The sequence below is a fragment of the Salmo salar genome, chromosome ssa16 (genome assembly GCF_905237065.1).
Source record: "Salmo salar chromosome ssa16, Ssal_v3.1, whole genome shotgun sequence".
Classification (NCBI taxonomy): Eukaryota; Metazoa; Chordata; class Actinopteri; order Salmoniformes; family Salmonidae; genus Salmo; species Salmo salar.
The window spans coordinates 12,680,699-12,702,698 of NC_059457.1; the positions used below are offsets into that span (position 1 = coordinate 12,680,699).

General features: G+C 43.2%; 2 protein-coding genes across 3 annotated transcripts in view; both read left to right on the top strand.

The window, feature by feature from the left end:
- The window catches only part of LOC106573217 (transcriptional enhancer factor TEF-1), a 39,375-nt gene extending 34,171 nt beyond the window's left edge, over positions 1 to 5,204 (top strand). For both annotated transcript variants that reach the window (XM_014148054.2, XM_014148055.2), the window contains 4 exons: positions 580 to 753; positions 2,129 to 2,269; positions 3,550 to 3,702; positions 3,849 to 5,204. In XM_014148054.2, coding sequence (XP_014003529.1) covers positions 580 to 753; positions 2,129 to 2,269; positions 3,550 to 3,702; positions 3,849 to 3,962 — 582 coding nt within the window. In that variant the 3' untranslated portion in view covers positions 3,963 to 5,204. The remainder of the gene's footprint in view (positions 1 to 579; positions 754 to 2,128; positions 2,270 to 3,549; positions 3,703 to 3,848) is intronic.
- Positions 5,205 to 10,061: 4,857 nt separating this feature from the next.
- Positions 10,062 to 12,273, top strand: LOC106573216 (ras association domain-containing protein 10). The gene has a single exon (XM_014148053.2). The coding sequence runs from the start codon at positions 10,453 to 10,455 to the stop codon at positions 11,848 to 11,850; it is 1,398 nt and encodes a 465-aa protein (XP_014003528.1). The 5' UTR covers positions 10,062 to 10,452; the 3' UTR covers positions 11,851 to 12,273.
- Positions 12,274 to 22,000: the final 9,727 nt, after the last annotated feature.

The following is a 22,000-nucleotide window of genomic DNA, read 5'->3' on the forward strand; positions in this document are numbered from 1 at the left end:
ACACTCACAGACAGAGAAGGTAAAACAAGGACAATAATGTCACAAGCAAAGCAGAATCCCTCCAAATACCAAAGTGACTCTGGAAAATCTATGTTTACCTTGGCACAGCCGATTTGTCATTTTGTCCCTATTTCTTAGCTATTGCTTTTTTTGCTTGTGTTTTATGACAGCATACATTTATCTTGGGATAGTGAGTTATCTGAGACCAGTATTTATGCTGCTATGCCTGTGCACATCTGTGACTTTAAAACAACCCTGAAAAGAAAACCGAATCTTCTGGAGAGGTTGTCAGATCATACATGACGCGATAAAATCATTTTGATATATTCATATAATCTTGATATGACGACCTTTGTCAAGAGATTGAGAATTTTTAGAGCCGGTTTCCCAGACATAGATTAACTCTAATCCTGGACTAAAATGCATTCTCAATGGAGATTAACTATTGAAAACATTTCTTAGTTCAGGACCAGGCTGAATCTGTGTCTGGGAATCTGGCCCTTAAGGTAATGGAGAAGTCATAAAAGAATGCCAATAGAAGGGACTTATTTAAACCTGTTGTTTTCTCTCTCTCCTCAGTACAACAAGCACCTGTTTGCCCACATCGGACAGACTAACTACTCGTACAGCGATGCCCTACTGGAGGCTGTGGACATCCGTCAGATCTACGATAAGTTCCCAGAGAAGAAGGGAGGACTGAAGGAGCTCTTTGGAAAGGGCCCTCACAACTCCTTTTTCCTGGTCAAGTTCTGGGTGAGTTTAATGGCACATGCACACGATGATGCTTTTTAAAAGGCGCAGTGTCGGCTGTCCAATGCGCTGCTCTATGTGTCTCCAATTGATTCCCGGCCTTTATTGTCCACACAATTTAGCGTCACAAAAAAACACCATTTGCATCTTAAAAACAGCTTTAATGATGCGTACATTCAAGTATATGCATCATGAGTGAAGCCGAGGATATGGTTTTGTGTTTGAGTGTGTGTGTGTGTGTGTGTGTGTGTGTGTGTGTGTGTGTGTGTGTGTGTGTGTGTGTGTGTGTGTGTGTGTGTGTGCGCGTTTCCCTAGGGTCTGATGTGGTAGCATTGAGGCTTTGTTTGAACACCTGCCTACCTCCTGACAGGTGTGAGAGATTGGGGCAAACTAAGGAGATTGCAGTAGCTCCCTACCAATGGAGTCTCTGTCTCTCATTTCTCTCTCTAAGCGCAAATATTTACTGGTACCATTCTCCACGGCTTTACTTACTATTACATCCTATATAGTCTATTGGCCCCAAGAAAGCTTTATTTGATTTACAATGTTACACCTGGAGTATAATGTCATCCTCAGCTCTGTTTCCTCTATGTTTGTTACATACATGCTGGTTCTCTATTAGCTTTGAGATACTCAGTAAAATCCCTTTATTTTGTTCAACACAAAAATATTTTCATAATCTATAACTAATAGGTTTTAAAACTTGACCATATTAATTCACGTCAACATGAATTCTATTCAGAATTCAAATGGGAAACGCAAACAAGACGGTGAGTCTCTCTTCAGACTTTAGTGAAGAGCCACTGCATCTGAATTTCAAACATGGACACTCACCCTCTAAACAATTGCCCTCCTCTGATCATTACAGGCCTTAATAACCAGCTGACTTAATGAAGGAGCTATTTATTCCTTTGTTCACATGATGAACTCGGTGTTCTCTGAAACAGACTGTCCCTTTCAGAGGATTCTATTTAAATAGTTTATTTTTACATCCATTCAGGCCATTTCTAATATCTGTCTTGTGCCATTTGGATATTTCGAAAGCCTCTTTCCGCCTCATTTGAGATGCAGAAGCACAAAATTATTGTACAACAGTGTTTACTGGTAGATAGCCGCCCAACTTATTCTCAGCATACAGACATGCCAAATACTATAATTGCAAGTATTGTCATGAGCCACTGGAGGGCCTCGCTGCCTTAGTAACCTTTACATCGAGTTGCTTTCCTCAAGTTAATCTTGACATTTTAAAGAAAATCCCTTTTTAATTTAAACATTTTCAGCATGTATTGTAAACATTTAGCTCATTGTTTTGCTGTTGTTAGTCAACATTTGCTTGACTATGTAGTTAAAACTCTGCTGTTATGTTGTCCTGATGCAGGCTGATCTGAACTGTAACATCCAGGATGACTCTGGGGCTTTCTACGGTGTGACCAGCCAGTATGAGAGCTCTGAGAACATGACCATCACCTGCTCCACCAAGGTGTGCTCCTTCGGCAAGCAGGTGGTTGAGAAGGTGGAGGTGAGTCCTAGTCCTGCACACACCACTGTGTGCTCGGTGGAGAAGCAACTATAAAACGACACAAATGACTCACAATTACCTACTTTTATATTTGTTTGTTTCTCACAATTGCATACATGTGTGTTTTAACACCTATTTGATCGTGGTGGACATGGTTTCCTCCTCATTTATACAGCGGGTGGGTCTAATCCTGAATGCTGATTGGTTAAAACCGCATTCCAGCCCGTGTCTATGACTTTAAAATGCCTATTTAATCTGTTCCATCTGACTGCATATTCCACTGTCTCATCAGCCCAGCCAGGCAATTTATAAACTTGATCTCCACTATAAAAAGCATCTAGACATTATCTCACATTTCTTTTAGGCTAACATGTAGTTTTCAACAGCAGAGATTTGTATCAACCTTGCTGTCTGCCTCTCCGATATTTGCAACATTGTTTCAATATTCAAATTGGATCTCCAACTGTCCCATAGTAATGAACAAGTAGGGGTCGGGAGTCGGGACGAGAGAGACAGGCAGGTAGCATTTCTCAACCTGTTGAAATTATGAGTCATTATAATTTTTATGGATATATACAAAGGTAAAACAAAACAAAGTGCAGCTAGTTTGCAGTCTTTCCAGCTTCAGTTTGAAGTGATGGTGTTAGCTGTGTTGTTGGCTAGCTCCTCTGAACAACAGTGTCCTGACGAGAGAGCACATTTTCTATGGCAGGCGAAATCATTAGCTCATTTTTATGGATGTATCCAAATAAATGTCACTAGAAAACAGCTTAAACAAATACAAATGCAGCTACTTTGTTGTTATTCTGGCTGCACTGTTTGATGTGACTGTGAGTTAGCTGTAGTTGGCTAGCCAGCAAGCAAGGGATAAGAACGTTGCAAGCCAGTATGACAAAAGAACATTTAGAACGAACGACTGGGTCGCATCCACAGATACAGAACAAAAAGACTTAACGACTGGGTCGCATCTCTGGCAACCGAACCGACCAGCCGGCTTGGGTAGCAACCCTAGATTTGTGTCGGGACTATGTCATGTAGAAGAATGAAATATAATGAATAAATTCAGCAAAGTAACCTTTTTTGTTGGTAACCCGTTGATTAACAGTGATACTGCCCGAGAAGCCGGAGTTTGGGGATATATTGGCACGGTTTGCCAGCCCTCGACGACACCCGTGCCAATATATACTTCAAATACCGGCTCCTTGGGCATTATCACTTAATTGTTTTCTTGTGAAGAGCTGCACTCAGTGATGTCTCTCTGCTCTCTTCCTCCCCCTCAGACGGAATATGCTCGCTTCGAGAACGGACGCTTTGTCTACAGGATAAGCCGCTCCCCCATGTGTGAATACATGATCAACTTCATCCACAAACTCAAACACCTGCCTGAGAAATACATGATGAACAGTGTCCTGGAGAACTTCACCATCCTATTGGTAAGGATGTCCTACTCAGAGTCATCAATCTGTTTGTATACTTATAACAAGTGTGTGTCTGTCTTGTCTGTCTTTCTCTCTGTGTATGTGTGTGTTTCCGCGCATGTGTTGTACGTGTCTCACATTGCATTTCTCTTGTGTTTCAGGTGGTGACCAACAGAGAGACACAGGAGACGCTGCTGTGCATGGCGTGTGTGTTTGAGGTGTCGAACAGCGACCACGGAGCTCAACATCACATCTACCGGCTAGTCAAGGAATAAGAGACTGAGGCCTAGATTCAATCAGATCGAACGTTAACCGACATCCACATAGCAGATGTTCTGGCGGTGTTGGAGGTGTAACTGCGGTATGAGCTGAAATATCGGTGAGCGGCTGCTCTTGTGTGGCACCAACCCTCCCTTCCTTAATATCCCTACCGCGTTGGGAGTTCAAGGAAGTGTAGACTCTATTGATGTTAGAAGTAATGACATTCAAATGTCAAACCATTTGGATGGGGGGGGATTTATACCTTATCAGTCTAATTCGAGTGTTTGAACTTGTAACGTGGCTGAATGAACTTCTAACGTGGCTGCATGGGATTTGTCAGATTATAGTCGGGTGTGATTTCGTTTCATCCAGTGGCGGTGTCCGCAATAATATAACGCAACGAGCCGCTTGTGGATTGGACAGCTCTCTGCAGTTCCACCTCCTGACACCGCCAAAACAACCGCTATGTGGATGTCAATCTGATTGAATCTAGCCCTGACACTCAGTGTAAACATGCTTCATTCAGAACTGGGACAAACTATCACATAGATCTCGCTAACCTGAAGGACATGTAGCTTATGAAGGATGGAGGGAAGACATTGAAGGACAGACCCTGAGTATTGTCAGGGTTGTGGGGGAGGACACGAGGGAACCGCCCAGTGAAACACACCTTCAGAATGACTTACTTGACAACCTTATGGAAAGTGGCTGTGCCTCTACACAAATCCCACCCACAATGTCCTTTGGTTACATTGTGGGTGAAGTCTATCTCGGATAATATTATCATTATATTTTTGTCTTTTTAATGTATATTTGTATGAGTGCAGCTGTCAATCTGTGGTATAGTTGTGTCATGTGCCATTTTTCCAGACTAGTTCAGGTCTGTAGTGTAGAAAGTGTACATATGAAGGGGCATTGCGTAACATAGGGAGATGTTCTGTGGATTACATTTGGAAACTACTATCAGTTTCCAGCTTTTTATACTGTAGTCATCACCAATGTCAACCAATTACAGATCATAATAGCCTTTCTTAATGAGATAAATAGAAAAACTATACAAACAGTTACTACATACACTATATATACAAATGTACGTAGACACCCCATCAAATTAGTGGATTTGGCTATTTCAGCCACACCCGTTGCCGACAGGTGTATAAAATCGAGCCCACCACCATGCAATCTCCATAGACAAACATTAGCAGTAGAATGGCCTTACCGAAGAGCTCAGTGACTTTCAACGTGGCACCGTCATAGGATACCACTTTTCCAACAAGTCAGTTAATCAAATTTCTGCCCAGGTCAACTGCAAGTGGTGTTATTGTGAAGTGGAAACGTCTAGAAGTACCAACTGCTCAGCCGCGAAGTGGTAGGCCACACAAGCTCACAGAACTGGACCGTAGCACGTAGCGCTTAACAATTGTCTGTCCTCGGTTGCAACACTCACTACCGAGTTCCAAACTGCCTCTGGAAGCAACGTCAGCACAATAACTGTTCATGGGGAGCTTCATGAAATGGGTTTCCATGGCCGAGCAGCCGCACACAAGCCTAAGATCACCATGCGCAATGCCAAGCGTCAGCTGGAGTGGTGTAAAGCTCGCTGCCATTTGACTATGGAGCAGTGGAAACATGTTCTCTGGAGGGATGAATTGTGCTTCACCTTCTGGCAGTCCGACGGATGAATCTGAGTTTGGCAGTTGCCAGGAGAACGATACCTGCCCCAATGTATAGTGCCAACTGTAAAGTTTGGTTGGTGGAGGAGGAATAATGGTCTGGGCTGTTTTTTGTGGTTCGGGCTAGGCCCCTTAGTTCCAGTGAGGGGAAATATTAACGCTGCAGCATGCAATGACATTCTAGAGTTATAGACGATTCTGTGCTTCCAACTTTGTGGCAACAGTTTGGGAAAGGCCCTTTTCCTGTTTCAGCATGACAAAAAGCGAGGTCCATACAGAATTTTTTTGTTGTGATTGGTGTGGAAAAATTTGACTGGCCTGGACAGAGCCCTGACCTCAACCCCATCGAACACCTTTAGGATGAATTGGAACACCGACTGCGAGCCAGGCCTAATCGCCCAACATCAGTGCCCGACCTCACTAATGCTCTTGTGGCTGAGTGGAAGCAAGTCCCTGCAGCAATGTTCCAACATCTAGTGGAAAGCCTTCCCAGAAGAGTGGAGTTATAGCAGCAAAGAGGGGGCCAACTCCATATTAATGCCCATGATTTTGGAATGAGATGTTCAACGAGCAGGTGTCCACATACTTTTGGTCATGTAGTGTACATGTAGCTGTGTGAACATCACTATCACACAAACATTTTCCAAAGAAAAAATATGTAGGTTTTACATTTTGTACATTTTGGATAACAAAGCAAATACTAAACTATAATGAAGACCAGTAATAGTTATAATTCCAGGGACACTTTGAAACTATAACACAAATATATGATGATTCAGGTACCACTTTGCAGCACAGCTCTCTCATATCTGCATCATATCTCCTGTGCCCAACTAAAAATAAACCTGTGTTGTTAGGTATTACTGCACTGTTGGAGCTAGGAACATAAGCATTTCGCTACACCTCCGATAACATCTGCAAGATATGGGTATGCGACCAATAAAACTTGATTTTATTCGAAGAGGAAAAGCACTGTGATAACACAGCAAGACAATGTGTACAGACCAGAGATTCCTCCTACGTTATCTTTTCTCTGAGCTGCTAAGGTTTTACCCCGTATGACAATGAAGCAAAGAAATCATAGAATACACATATTGAACATTCAAAATGGACACTCTACTACCATAGTCGCCCATCCCAAAGCACTTAGTTCCTCTGTATGGTTATTGCGGGGTGGAGTTAACATGTTGAATAAACCTGCTGTTTTTTAGTGACTGAGAAACACAGAAGTCAAAAAACACTCCCATATATTAATCTCTGTGTTTCCCTGGTTCTGAATGCTATTCAGCCTTATTTTGCTTGTCAATCTGTGACCTACGCTATTGGGCACATTAACCGTGGTGGTAGGGAATGGGATCCTTACAGATACTGTAACTCTACCACTCAAGCTGTGAGATCTTTCCTGAGCTGGAGGACAGCCTTGTAATTTCCATACATCCCAGTGTTATGTGTACAGTGCCTTAGTGAGTAACTTTCCACCAATGGCCCAATGGTTTGCTTGGATCGAAAATACATAACATGTGTGATGCGTCATGTCGGTCATTATAAATACACTGTTAACTATTAGTGGTTCTACGTGTACACCTATTTCACCTTGTTTTACAAAATAACTGGTAAATCACGCATAGATTATTACAATGAACAAGTTCCATGTGTAATAGCAGTAATAACTTTGCCTTGCCTATCAAAAACCAAAAAACTGGAGACATTTCAGACGTGCAATTGTCCCTTGCACTGTAGCATAAAGTGCCTTTGGTCATGACTTTCCAGCGAAGAAAAGGTTTAAAAGAAGCTAAACCAAAAAGTCTAAGAAAATGGTGGAAGAGATCACCAGAATGCCTTTTCCAATGCATTTCCCTGTAGAACTGTACTCATTACCACAACAATTTGACTATTGCTGGGCGGCAGGTAGCCCAGCGGTTAGAGCATTGGGCCAGTAACTGGAAGGTCGCTAGTTAAAATCCCTGAGCTGACAAGGTGAAAAATCTGTCAATTAACCCTACTTGCTCCAGGGTCACCGTTGATAATGGCAGACCCTGGCCGTGACCCCGCTCTCTGAGGGTGACTTGGGGAGTTGGGATAATGCAAAAAAAAAAAAAACATTTCCAATTCACACGTGCGTATGATCCACACTTTACAGTTTAGTCATTTAGCAGACGCTCTTATCCAGAGTGACTTACAGTTAGTGCATTCATCTTAAGATAACTAGGTGGGACAACCACATATCTCAGTCATAGTAAGTACATTTTTCCTCAATAAGGGAGTCAAGTGCGAGTGTTAGTTTACTTGTACATGTGTCAAATAGGACAAATATAAGAACCCACCTAATTATTATTATTTGGGAAATGATTGTACCCTTAGATGCATGTTCAGTTCACAGTGATCTCCCTGTGGAGGTTTCTATCATCATATCATTGTCACAGTAGATCAATTGTGTTATTATGATATCATATGCACACTAACTTATTAAAGTCCAGAAAACATAATGCTGTATAGTTGTATGTTACACTGTGGCTAAAGACAATGGATCAGGGTTTATGTCATGTTTGGAAGACCTTTGACCTGTCTTCTAACTTAGTAATAATTGTGACTAGATTCTGGAGTGTCTGTTTGAATGTCTCTGTTTGAATGTGCTGTATGTAGGCTATACTTTACAATGCTTTTGTGACGACTCCAGTTTAACCAGAGCCAAGCCTGTTGGTTTCACTGCTGGGCTCTGTGTCTCTGTTCTGTCAACCTGGAATATAGATTTCACACATTTCACACGAGTCTTTTGAAGATATTATTTTAAAACGGGCACAAGGAGATTTTTGACGCAAACATCAGCAGCAAAGCTCTGAGCCATGTGCTCTTTGTCTACGGTACTGGTAACCTTCATCTAGTGTTTTCAACACTGGCTTTCATTTTTCTCAGTTTGGATGGCATCCTCAGAACATTGTGTGCAGATCATTTTTAAAAGGTGATTCGTATAAAGAAGAATGTATTCTGAGATGTCCCGGTACACATGTTTAATGTTATCTTTCATTTTCTTAAAGATTGTGAATTTTTCCGACAAGAATATAAAAAGAGAAACTGACAATATGTGTGTTGTTACTGCAGGGTCAGGTCTTTGCTTTTGTAACCTTTTCTTCATTGCTAAAGTGTTAGATATTTTATAGCTTTCTAGAAACTTTGTATGCATATAATATCCAATAAAACTAAATGGTCAATTCTGTTTCTGATGTGATGATGAATCATAATTTCTCACAAACATCAATGAATTTCTCTCAAATTAAGTATTGGTATTTCATTACTAGCCTACCTTTTGATATTGCTGTAACGATACAATACTCTTAATGCACAACAGGGGGCGCTATATCCAAAAGAATCAGGCCTCGCGAGCAGTGATACTGTGCAACGGTTCACCCACATGAGAATAAATATTATTTTTTCCCTTGAGCCCGGATATGACAATCCTCTTTGAATACATCTCCTGGCCATGTTGATGTTGGAGAATAACCTGCCTGACATTATGTTTACCTCCAGCCTGGGGTGTTATGTAGTATTTGGTGTGGCAGTTAGCATCGAGGTTAGAGCGTTGGGCCAGCATCCGAAAGGTTGACGTACCGGAGCCGACAAGGTGCACAAAATATATGTCACGGTGCCCTTGAGCAAGGCACTTAACTCTAATTGCTCCAGGGGTGCTGTACAATGGCGACCCTGGTCGTGACCCCACACCATGCGAGTGTCTCAGGGGGAGTTGGGATATGCATATATATATATATATATTTTAATCCATTACACATATGTAACAGGACAAATATAAGTATTATTATTTTAATCAACAAACTTCGCCTGTTAGCAACTGTCAGGGTCAGGAGGATAAACCAGGCGGGACCAATGACAACCTGTGATTCTGGCCAGATCATTAACATATTACACCACCACAACAATCCCCATGCACCAAAGACCTCTGCAATAATTAGACAATTTTTTTTGTTTTATGAAAATATGGTCTTTGTTCACATTCACATGTCTTTCGGTGGAGTGGTTTGGTTGGCAGGGTCAGTTTGGCCTAAAGATTGTAGACACATGGGATGAATGGTAAGTGTGCTGCGTGTTATTGAGGGCAGAGAACTTATATTCTGAGCAGTTAATAGATGGATTTTTATTTTGCTTGATTTGTTTCTATAGAATACCAGATCAGAAGTAATCAAGATGTGAAATAATGGAGTGAAACAAGGCGGCCCCTGACTGACGCTTGCCGGAATTAATTTAATATTACATATATAAACACTCACTTTAAAATGTGTTAACTTTTTAAAATGTTCAGGTCTGAATGATGGTATTTTTGACCAAAGTACAGTAAGCAAATTGGTGCGTAAAATTCGCCCAAAGTGAGCGGGTAATGTTACATAAAAAAACTTCTGGAGTGTGGCAGTGTAGTGTTTTGATCAACAGACACTGGTGAGTCCCTGTTGAGAGCGGAGGGCGTATACTTTAGTGTTTGCATAGAAATGTACCCACAGCAGTGCGTGGCGACCGAGAGGAAGGACGTCCGTTCCTCCTCTGCGCACAGTATTTCTAGAGGAAGTCTGCGGAGATAATAATGCCCCCTTGCTGAACAACTTCCCAGCGTGCCTCTTCTGTCTGCTACGGGAATAATCCTACATACAGGGAAGTACTGAACTGATTATTTCACGAGAATGATGACATGCCTACATAAGAATAAGGACAGCTCCAAACGAAGGTGTGTGACACACTTTTCTCTTAACGTCTGAAAACTGGGACGGAGGAGTCGAGAGGGGAGCAGAAACTTTGATAAGCAATTCGGTTGGAGGTTTTTTCCAGAATGGAGCAGGAAGAATGCAAGGTATCAGTATGGGTCTGCCGGGAGGAGAAGCTGGTCTCGGGGCTGTCCAAACGCACCACCTGCGCGGATGTTCTAAAAGTTCTACTGGAGGACCAAAACTTGCAGCAAGGTGCGTCAGCGGCGATGCAGTCCGGGACCCCCCAGTCTTACTGCATAGTGGAGAAATGGAGAGGCTTTGAGAGGATTTTACCCAATAAAACCAAAATCCTGCGTCTCTGGAGCGCCTGGGGAGATGAGCAGGAAAACGTGAGGTTTGTTTTGGTGAAGAATGAGGCATCGTTACCAAACAACGGACCCAGGAGCGCCGAGGCGCGAGTCGTTCAGAGCAAAGACAATCCGTGCGTATTCAAGGGAGCAGCCAAGACCACAATGGCTTTCTCGCAAGAAAAGCAGCGGAGGATTGTTAGAAAAGCTTTTAGAAAGTTGGACAAAATTAACAAAAAGAGAGAAGAGACTTTTCCTAAGGATAAATCCTCAGTGGAGAAATTGGAAACGTTGGTGCACTTAGTTATCTCGCAAGATCACACCATCCGCCAGCAGATCCAAAGGATCAAAGAGTTGGATAGGGATATAGAAAGGTATGAGGCAAAAGTGCACTTTGACAGAATTAAGAGACATGGTATCAATTATGTGCAGGACACATACATGGTGGAATCGAGCGTGGAGGCTGATCCAATAGAGGACGTCCCACGTTCAGCGGAGGCTATTGCGCAGTTTGAGGAGTACGCGCGTAGGTGCGAGGAGGTCCTGCGACTTCAGGAGGAGTTGACAGAGCGCGAGGCTCTCATGGAATGCATCACAGGTGAAATTCAGGAGGAGCTCAACCAAAGGTGGATGAAAAGACGGCAAGATGAGCTGTCGGGCAAAGACACAGAAAGTATTGGGGAGTCTGTGGACATCCCCGTAGCTGCAGTGGCTCCACAGCCGGCAGCACAGTCAGGCGCCGCCGCCCCAGAACCAGATGTGAACAGTCTATCAGAGAACGACTTGGTTTTAGAGGGGAAGATAATCAAAACAAAGCTGGATACCAGTTTATATATTGGTCTTCGTTTAAACACGGATTTAGAGGCTGTTAAGGGTGATTTGGACTTAAGCCAGGAGCTATGGGACGCGAAAGAAAAAGAACTAACGGATTTGCTCGCAAAAATGCACTCTATGAATTTAAATAAGGAAAAGTTACCCGAGGCTGATAAAGAACACTCTGGTGTCACTGAGACTGACATGTTGCCTTCCTTGGAGAAGAGCAGTGGGTGGGTGGAGCAGACCAGAGGTCTGTCCAAGACCTGCGACATGAACGACGAAGATTCAGACACGGGGCTGAGCTCCATGCATAGCCAGGACTCTGACAATACACCTGTGTGCGAATCACTGGTGTAGCTAACTCTATTGAACTGTTGAAAATATGCAACGCAAACTCAGGGACAGTGGAATTCTCTACACTAAACAATATGTTTTCTCCGTTTCCTTCAAAAGGCATCAGCATGGACACGTATATATATGATAGTCAACTCACTCCACAATAGTTCGTCTTTAAATAGGCCACTCTCAGATATTCAGTCAGTATAGACAAGCAATAGAATTTAAGATCATATTATGCCAATTGTGCTGAAATCCTGACAAAAGTCATGGAAAGTGGATATAGCTTGCTATGCTGTTTCTGTGTGTCATAAGAATTATTTATCCCAAAAATGTTTAGAATTAGGGACAACAACAACTGCATTGAACTGCAAAGACCCACATCATTATGAACATTCAACTATAAGCATACAGGTTACTGTGGAAATAAAGTATTAAAACATATTATGATCAGTTTGATTTACTACTTGCATAAGTAGGACAAATGATTTAAGAGTTGGCCATGCCAATCACACATTTCATTTGCATTGGAATTCGTCCTACCTCATGAGAAAGTTGAACGTTGTAGATAGATGTTTTGCATTCTTTAGGAGCCATGCCTTGGGGCGTGTGATGTGTGCTTGTCATGTTCTGCTGTTTTTAATTGGAGTCTGTGGAGCAGCAGAGCATGAACTTCTGTATTAATGATGATTACTGTAAATGTAAACCTTTCACTAAACCGTTTTACTAACAGAGCAAACTGTTCACTATTAACCAAGCGAGGGAATTCCAGACATCTTTACTGTTCCGTTTGTAATTTTCATGCCAAACTTTTCACTGTACTCTGAGGTGGGTGTTCAAAAAGTTGGATAGATGCCAGTGCATTAAACTGCAACTGTATTCGATCCATCTGGAGGCAGTATCTGCTGGCAATCTTTAGACCTACAGATTTCTGTTGTTGTTTTTATGACACTATCTGCCTAGGAGAGCCAGGCTCAAACCTGCCAAGTTGTAGCATTTCCCAGAGGGTAACTTCTAGAAATATCAGAAGACATTCTCCAGAGGGAGGTTTTGTTAATTGATCATGTTGTTTAAGCATTACTAACCTTTCATATTCAGATGCCAGGCTGCTGATGCAAATTCAATGCAAATTGGCCAGACTAGCTGTCACCTTACCCAGTAATTGTTTAATTCATCCATGTAGTTGATCCTCACTTTCTCTCCGGTTGCTTGACAGCATGATACCAATACCCTACTGATGGCAATGCCCTGTTCAGTTACAGTACAATTTGTTGTGCCAATCAACCTCATAGATCGGTAGTTCTCAGCATGGTTTACATCAGGACAACCACTTGAGAGCTCTAATCTAATCAGTTTATCAGGAGTCAGTACAAGTAATAGAAACTGCAGTGTATATCAACCCTAGGAAAGCTAAGACAGACAACATACAACATCCCAAAATCAAAACCCAGACTGTTTCTGTTTATGCAACCCGGTCTGCTTTTGTGTCTGAGCGTTGTGTGTTGTTGTGCCCCCCCCCCCCCCCCCGTGTGCTCACTGGGCTGTGTTTGGCACAGGGCAGCAGGGCTGTATGAAAGCAGCCAGAGAGCAGCTGCCTAGCCAGGCTCACTCTGTTGAAAACAGTGGAGTTTACATAAGTCAGGGATGAAGGCCGGGCCAGACCTTATGTTCTACTGTTTTGGGGTGCGCTGGGACTGGGACTGTGTGAGTAGGGATGTCTGTGTTTCAGATCCAGAGGATTTCAGTCCCCAACAGCCTAGTGCCACATGATGCTTTAAATATGACTTTTGACAACAGAGGGGGAGACTCCTCTTACGGAATATGGCCTTCAAATGGTTGTTATTCATATCCATGCATTTCTGTCTAAAACATTCATGTCTGGGATTGACAATTTGTAGGTGTCAGATGTGACACTAATACTCTGTTAGTTCTCTATACCACTGAGATTAGTTAGCCATATGTATGAAATTGATCCCAGTGAGAGAGAGAGACAGGCAGGCAGACAGACAGACAGACAGACAGACAGTTTAAGTGGATAGCACCCTGGCAACCATCAGTCAGCGATAGCACTGAAATACTGAAACACAACCTTGTTGCATTGTCCTCAAACAGCATTTCACCTCAAACATATCCATACACTGTATACAGTACTTAACCCACTTTAAAAACAACCTGCATGCATTAACATTTCATTTTTTTATTCAATTTAGGCATAACCATCTGTGCCAGGGATTTCCTGTACAATTTCTGCTACTTTTTTTGTACATTTTTACATTACATTTTAGTCATTTAGCAGACGCTCTTATCCAGAGCGACTTACAGTACATTTCATTTCATGCATTTTTTTTTTGTACTGGCCCCCCATGGGAATCGAACCCACAACCCTGGCGTTGCACACACCATGCTGGCGTTGCAAACACCATGCTCTACCAACTGAGCCACAGGGAAGGCCTTGTACTAATACCCCCTTTTTCTCCCCAATTTCGTGACATCCAATTGGTAGTTACAGTCTTGTCTCATTGCTGTAACTCCCCTACGGACTCGGGAGAGGCGAAGGTCGAGAGCCATGCGTCCTCCGAAACATGACGCTGCCAAGCCACACTGCTTCTTGACACACTGCTCGCTTAACCCGGAAGCCAGTCGTACCAATGTGTCAGAGAAAACACCATCCAGCTGATGACCGAAGTCAGCTTGCAGGCGCCCGGCCTGCCACATGGAGTCACTAGAGCACGATGGAAATCCCAGCCGGCCAAACACGCCCCTAACTCGGCCAACTGGGCCAATTGTGCGCCGCCTCATGGGTTTCCCGGTCACGGCCGGCTGTGACACAGCCTGGGATCGAACCCAGGTCTGTAGTGACACCTTAGACCGCTGCGCCACTCGGGAGGCCGTCATTTCTGCTACTTTTGTATGATAACGTTATCAGGACGGTTTTATCATAATGGAATTGCATAATGCAGACATAAGGGAAAAAACCTCTCGGAGAGACCTGCCCTCTTCAACCCCCTATTTCACTCATGCAGTGCACCCTTAGTAATGAATGGGACCCTGCCCTGGCGATGTTCTCATGGGTCATCAACCTCAGGAGATAGTGGACCTATAAATAGTTAAAGAGCAGCAGCCTGTAAGGCCGAGGTCATTCTTACGCCATGTCGAGCTGAATAGAACCAGCCCTATAAAACATTTAGGGCAGAATCCTCACTTCCACTTCATCTGAATTGTTCATTAGTCTCCCATTGACATCAATGCGTGACAAAGTGAAAGAGAATCGCCCCATACAGAAATATTTATAAATAGTCAAATTTAAGAGACTTGTGTGATATTCAAATGTATGCCATGCATGCATGGTGCAAAACCAATCAGATGAGATGACCCAGGCTCATAATGTGTTCGCTGGAATGAGCCCAGCAGTTAATATCCGTATGGGATCCAATAGGCCCTGGTGGCTGTCGTTAGAAAATACTACTGTCAGGAAAACAATCTGTGCAATATAATAAAACCACCATATATTCCGTCAGACGGACAGACAGACCGAACATAACACATCTCAAAGCGCTTACTGCCAACCACTCTCATCCCTGTCCAGACCATTAGAGAGGAGGATCTATGTACCAGATAGGCTAGTATGGGATTATTCTACTCTGGAGCTAGGTGTTCCACAAGTGGCCTGTCAGATGGAGGGGCTGAGCCTCTAGTCATACCAAACTCTGGTGCATGTTCAGCAGGGCACAACATTGAGGAACATTCAGGTAGAAATATGTTATGGAGAACATGCCTCTCGGACATGTAGAATAAGGAATCATGTTGTCTCTGCTCATGACATTTCTATCTGCAAAGTTTGACAATATTTTCCTACTGAATGTGGCCCTGAAAGAGTGATATAGAAGAGCATAGAGACAAAGAGAGAGAGGGGGGGGGGGTTCTGTCAGAGCTCATAGCAAAGTGTCTAATTAACTTGATGAGCCTGTCTGCTCTGTTCTCTGTTTATCAGTCAGTCTGGCTGGATGAACATGGAACATCCAGACTAAGGCGTGGACTTATGAATATTTGATGACGACAACTCAGCCAGGCTGTGTGGTGCCATCTGACAGAGTAATTACACACAGACAGAGCCACTCACAAGCCCTGCCATAACTCACTTACAACCTGAAGAGCCACTCAGCCATATTGATTTATAGGCCTATTATAGAGGGATGGGTTCGTTTGTCTTGCTCCATTCCTAGCTCTAAAGCATAGTAGTTCAACTGGGTTGCTCTAACACAGGACCAATAGGACCAATTAATGCTATGTAAATATTAAGTAAGTACCAGTCTGCTATTTACATTTTTTGTTGTTGCGCTGATCATATTCATCGGCAGGACATAACGTCAGCGTCGGGTAAACTCTAGGGGTTGGTGTGTGTCTCTTTGTTAACAGCTGATGCATGATCTCTAATGTTAAGGAAGTCTTGAGGTTCTGCTCGCCTGAGTTAGAATAGCTCATGACAAGATGTAGACCATACTATTTACCAAGAGAGTTTTTGTCTGTACTTTTCGCTATCTATTTACCACCATAAACCGATGCTGGCACTAAGACCGCACTCAACGAGCTGTATAGGGCCATAATCAAACAAGAAAATGCTCATCCAGAAGCAGAGTTCCAAGTGGCTGGTGATTTTAATGCAGGAAAACTGAAATCCTGAAATTTCTACCAGCATGTCACCTGTGAAACTAAAGTATAAAAAACTCTAGATAACCTTTACTCCACACACAGAGATGCATAAAAAGCTATCCCTCGCCCTCCATTTGGCAAATCTGACCATAACTCTATCTTCCTGATTCCTGCTTACAAGCAGAAACTCAAACAGGAATTACAAGTGATCCGCCCAATACGGAATTGGTCCGATGAAGCGGATGCTAAGCTACAGAACTGTTTTGCTAGCAAAGACTAGAATATGTTCTGGGACTCATACGATAGCATTGAGGAGTTTACCACATCAGTCATTGGCTTCATTAATAAATGCATCGATGATGTCCTCCCAACAGTGACCATACATACAGTGGGTATAGAAAGTCACCACCCTCTTTCAAAATGTTCACCTTTTGTTGCCTTACAGTCTGAAATGAAAACACATAAATCAGGCTTTTTCCGGCTTTATTTACACACAGTAACCCACAATATCCAAGTGAAGAAACATTTCTAAAAAACTCTGAACATTTATTACATTTAAACAGTAAAATACCCTATTTGGATAAGTGAACACCCCCCTGAGTTAATACTTGGTGGAACCACATTTTGCTTGAATTACAGCCATGAGTCTCTTTGAATACGTCTCTACTAACTTTGCACACCTAGACTGCATTATTTGCCCATTCTTCCTTGCAGAATTGTTCAACCTCAGTCAAATTGCATGGTGACTGCTCATGGACTGCACTCTTCAAGTCATTCCACAGATTCTCAGATTCTTATGTCAGGGCTCTGACTACTGTAGGCCACTCAAGGACATTCACCTTATTGTCCTTCAGCCACTGTACGGTTGCTTTGGCTGGGTGCTTTGGGTCATTGTCATGTTATAATATGAACTGTCTTCACATTTTCAACTTCCTGGCAGAGGGCTGCAGGTTCTCCTCAATAATCTTTCGGTATTTTGCGCTGTCCATTTTCCCTTCAATCCTGACAAGTGCTCCAGTCCCTGCTGAAGAGAAACACCGCCACAACAGGATGCTGCCACTGCCGTACTTTACTGTAGGCTTGGTGTTCTTTGGGTGGAAAGATATATTATTGGGTTTTCCCCAGACATATCGTTTTGTGTTCAGGACAAAAAGTAACATTTTGGCCTCATCTGACCACAGCATCTTTTGCAAGTTGGCCTCGGAGTCTACAATGTGCTTTTTGGCAAAGCTCAAACGAGACTTGATGTGGCTTTTTTTGAGGAGTAGTTTTTTTCTTGCCACCCTCCCATAGAGACCAGATTTGTGGAGCACTCGTGATATTGTGGTCACATGCACACATTGACCAGTCTTTGCCATAAAGGCCTGAAGCTCCTTCAAAGTTGCCATTGGCTTCTTGGGTAGCCTTTCTGATCCGTCTCCTTCTTGCCCGGTCATCCAGTTTGGGGGGACGGCCTGATCTATGCAGGGTCTGGGTAGTGCCATACGCCTTCCACTTCTTAATAATGGTCTTAACTGTTCTCCGAGGGATAGACAAAGCCTTTGAAATCTTTTTATATCCATCCCTAGTGCCTTTCATGACTTGTGCCTTTCCACAACTTCCTCTCGTAGATCTTTTGAAAGTACCTTTCCGATTCTTTGCTTTGAATTGCACTACTAAGCAGTGGAGTCCTCTATGAACAACTTATTTTATTCTGAACTAATCAAAGTCACAACAGTTGGTCACAGATAGAAGCCAATTAGCTTGATTTGTGATCTGGAAGGTGGTTGGTTACACCTCAGCAAGTTGGCAATTGCTGAAAAATATCCAAATAGAGTATTTTACTGTTTTACTTTTAATACATTTTCCATTTTTTTTCTCCACTTGGATATTATGGGTTACTGTGTGTAAATAATGCCGTAAAAAGTCGGATTTTATGTGTTTTCATTTCAGGCTGAAAGGCAACAAAAGGTGAACATTTTGAAAGGGGGTGATGACTTTCTACTGAACATATGCCAACCAGAAGCCATGAATTACAGGCAATATTTGCACTGAACTAAAGACTAGAGCTGCAGCTTTCAAGAACGCTTACAACAAATCCCGCTACGCCCTCCAACGAACCATCAAACAGGGATAGCGTCAATACAGGACTAAGATTGAATCCTACTACATTGGCTCTGATGCTTGTTGGATGTGGCAGGGTTTTCAAACTATCACGGATTGCAAAGGGAAACCCAGCCATGAGCTGCCCAGTGATGTGAGACTACTAGACAAGCTAAATGCCTTCTATTCTCGCTTCGAGACAAGCAACACTAAACCAGGCGTAAGAGCACCAGTTGTTCCAGATGACTGTGTGATCACGCTCTCCGTAGCCGATGTGAGTAAGACCTTTAAACAGGTTAACATTCACAAAGCCACAGGGCCAGACGGATAACCAGGACCCGTACTCAGAACATGCGCTGACCAGCTGTCAAGTGTCTTCACTGACATTTTCACCTCTTCCTGACCCATTCTGTAATACCTACATGTTTCAAGCAGACCACCATAGTTCCTGTGCCCAAGAACACCAAGGTAACTTGTCTAAATAACTATCTCCGCTTAACACTCACATCTGTAGCCATGAAATGCTTTGAAAGGATGGTCATGGCTCACATCAGCACCATTATCCCAGACACACTGGACCCACTCCAGCCTGAACCCACTCCTCAGGGGTGCATGCTTAGTCCCCTCCTGTGCTCCCTGCTCACACACGACTCCGTGGCAGTGCATGACTCTAACGCCATCATTAAGTTTGTCAACCACATGACAGTGGTAGGCCTGATCACTGATGACGATGAGACAGCCTATAGGGAGGAGCTCAGAGACCTGACAGTGTGATGCTAGGACAACAACCTCTCCCTCAACATCAGCAAGACAAAGGAGGCGATCGTGGACTATAGGAAACGGAGGGCCGAGCACACCCCTATTCACACCAACAGGGCTGTAGTGGAGCGGGTCGAGAGCTTCAAGTTCCTCTGTGTCCACACCACTAAGGATCTATCATGGTCCAAGCACACCAACACAGTCATGAAGAGGGCACAACAACGCCTCTTCCCCCACAGGACCCTGAACAGCTTCTACCCCTAAGCCATAAGACTGCTAAATAGTTTGTTATATAGTTAACCAAATAGCTACCCAGACTATCTATTTTCTTTCTCACTGCATTGTTGGGAAGGGCCATTAAGTAAGCATTTCACTGTTAGTATACACCTGTTGTTTACAAAGCATGCAACAAATAAAATTTGAATTGATTTGTCTGTAAAATAAAATGTTACCTTGGATTCTAACACAACCAAACAGCAGACAACAAATATATCAGATGTTTTTGAGGTCAGTGATGATGCAGAGAACCCGATCAAACATCTCTGGAGAGACCTGAAAATAGCTGCACAGCGACACTCTCCATCCAACCTGACAGAGCTTGAGAGGATCTGCAGAGAAGAATGGGAGAATCTCCCCAAATATAGGTGTACCAAGCTTGTAACGTCATACCCAAGAAGACTCGAGGCTGTAATCGCTGCCAAAGGTGCTTCAACAAAGTACTGAGTAAAGGGTCTGAATACTAATGTAAATATAATATTTAAGTTTTGTATTTTTAATAATACATTTGCAAACATGTCTAAAAAGCTGTTTTTACTTTGTCATGATGAGGTAATGTGTGTAGATTGATGAGGGGGAAAAACAATTTAATCCATTTTAGAATTAGGTTATAACGTAACAAAATGTGTAAAAAGTCAAGGGGTCTGAATACTTTCGGAATGAACTGTATGTTTGTCCAGTTTTAACATGGGAGTAGATCTTCACACAGGATTTGGACTGAGGGCTACATTGCACCAGGAAACAAAGAGCTGCATGGGACTGGGAAACACAGAGCTGCAGACAAACAGGGGTCCAGCTAGTGTGGAAAGGCTCGATGGATTAAACATTTACCAGAGTAAGTACATCCAGCAGGTTTCCTTGACCTCACGTTCCACGGGCCTGTCAAAGACAAACACGCCCGTGTGTGGCAACCCGTTACAATGACTCACTCAGCGCAGCACAAGCCGTTCCTGTACATACCTATGTGTGTGTGTGTACACTTCCACACCAACTGGCATAACTTTCCCACACATCATCCATGCAAGGGAGCAGGTGTCATGCACTGACGTAGATAAAGCAAAAAAATGATATAATAATGCAACAGTTTGATAGGCCAGTTAATAGTGAACTTTTGCTTTTATGATATAATACCAACAGCCGTATGCTCTAGTCCTACTACTTCTAATATTCCCATGCAGCGATCAGAGCTATCAGTGTGAACAGGTTGGAGCTGGCACGTGTGTCTGTAAGGAGGAGAGGGGGAAGTAAAGAACAGGCTCACAGCACATAAACTGGTTCTCACAGGAGCCAGTCACGTCACTTACGTTGAAAAGGGAGTTGTGCTAGTGCCACACCACAAAAGTCATCCATTATGCAAGTCTTAAATTAGAGCCTGCGCTAATGTTAGCCTCTGCACAACCCAGCTCCCAACAGGCATGGTGCAAATAAATCAAATCAAAATTGTATTGGTCACATGCGCCAAATACAACAGCCGAATACAACAGCCGAATACAACAGTGTAGACTTTACAGGGAAATGCTTACTTACGAGATTGTTCCCAACAATGAAGAGTTAAAAAGTAAGACAAATATTTGCTAAATAAAAAAGGAAATAGTAACACAATAAAAACAATAACGAGGCTATATACATGGAGTACCAGTGCCGAGTCAATGTGCAGTGGTACGAGGTAATACAGTATGTATATGTAGGTAGAGGTTAAAGTGACTAGGCAATCAGGATAGATAATAAACAGAGTAGCAGCAGCGTATGTGAAGAGTGTGAAAGTGTGTCTGTGTGAGTGTGTGTGTTTTGTGTGTGTGAGCTTATGTAGCGTGTGTGTTGGAGTGTCAGTACAGTATGTGTGAGTGAGTGGATAAAGTGAGTGTGCAAGAGAGTGCATGCATTTCTTTTAACGATAAATAAAGGGGGTTCAATGTAAATAGTCCGGGTAGCCATTTAATTAACTGTTCGGCAGTCTAATGGCTTGGGGGTAGAAGCTATTCAGGAGCCTTTTGGTCCCAGACTTGGCGCTCCGGTACCGCTTGCCGTGACGTAGCAGAAAGAACAGGCTATGAATTATGTGGCTGGAGTCTTCCCCAATTTTTTGGGCCTTCTTCTGACATCGCCTGGTATAGAGGCCTTGGATGGCTGGAAGTTCGGCCTCCATGATGTACTGGGCCGTATGCACTATCCTCTGTAGCTCCTTGCGGTCGGATGCCGAGTAATTGCGAATGCGGGGGGGGGTGTTCAAGCCTCCGTTTCCTGTAATCAACGACAATCTCTTTTGTCTTGCCCACGTTGAGGGAGAGGTTGTTTTCCTCACACCACACTGCCAGGTCTATGACCTTCTCCGTTTAGGCTGTCTCATTGTCGTCGGTGATCAGGCCTACCACCATCGTGTCGTCGGCAAACTTAAGGATGGTGT

What these genes read in the sequence shown, in the direction of transcription:
- LOC106573216 (XM_014148053.2), top strand. Translation starts at nt 10,453, where the DNA reads ATGGAGCAGGAAGAATGCAAGGTATCAGTATGGGTCTGCCGGGAGGAG.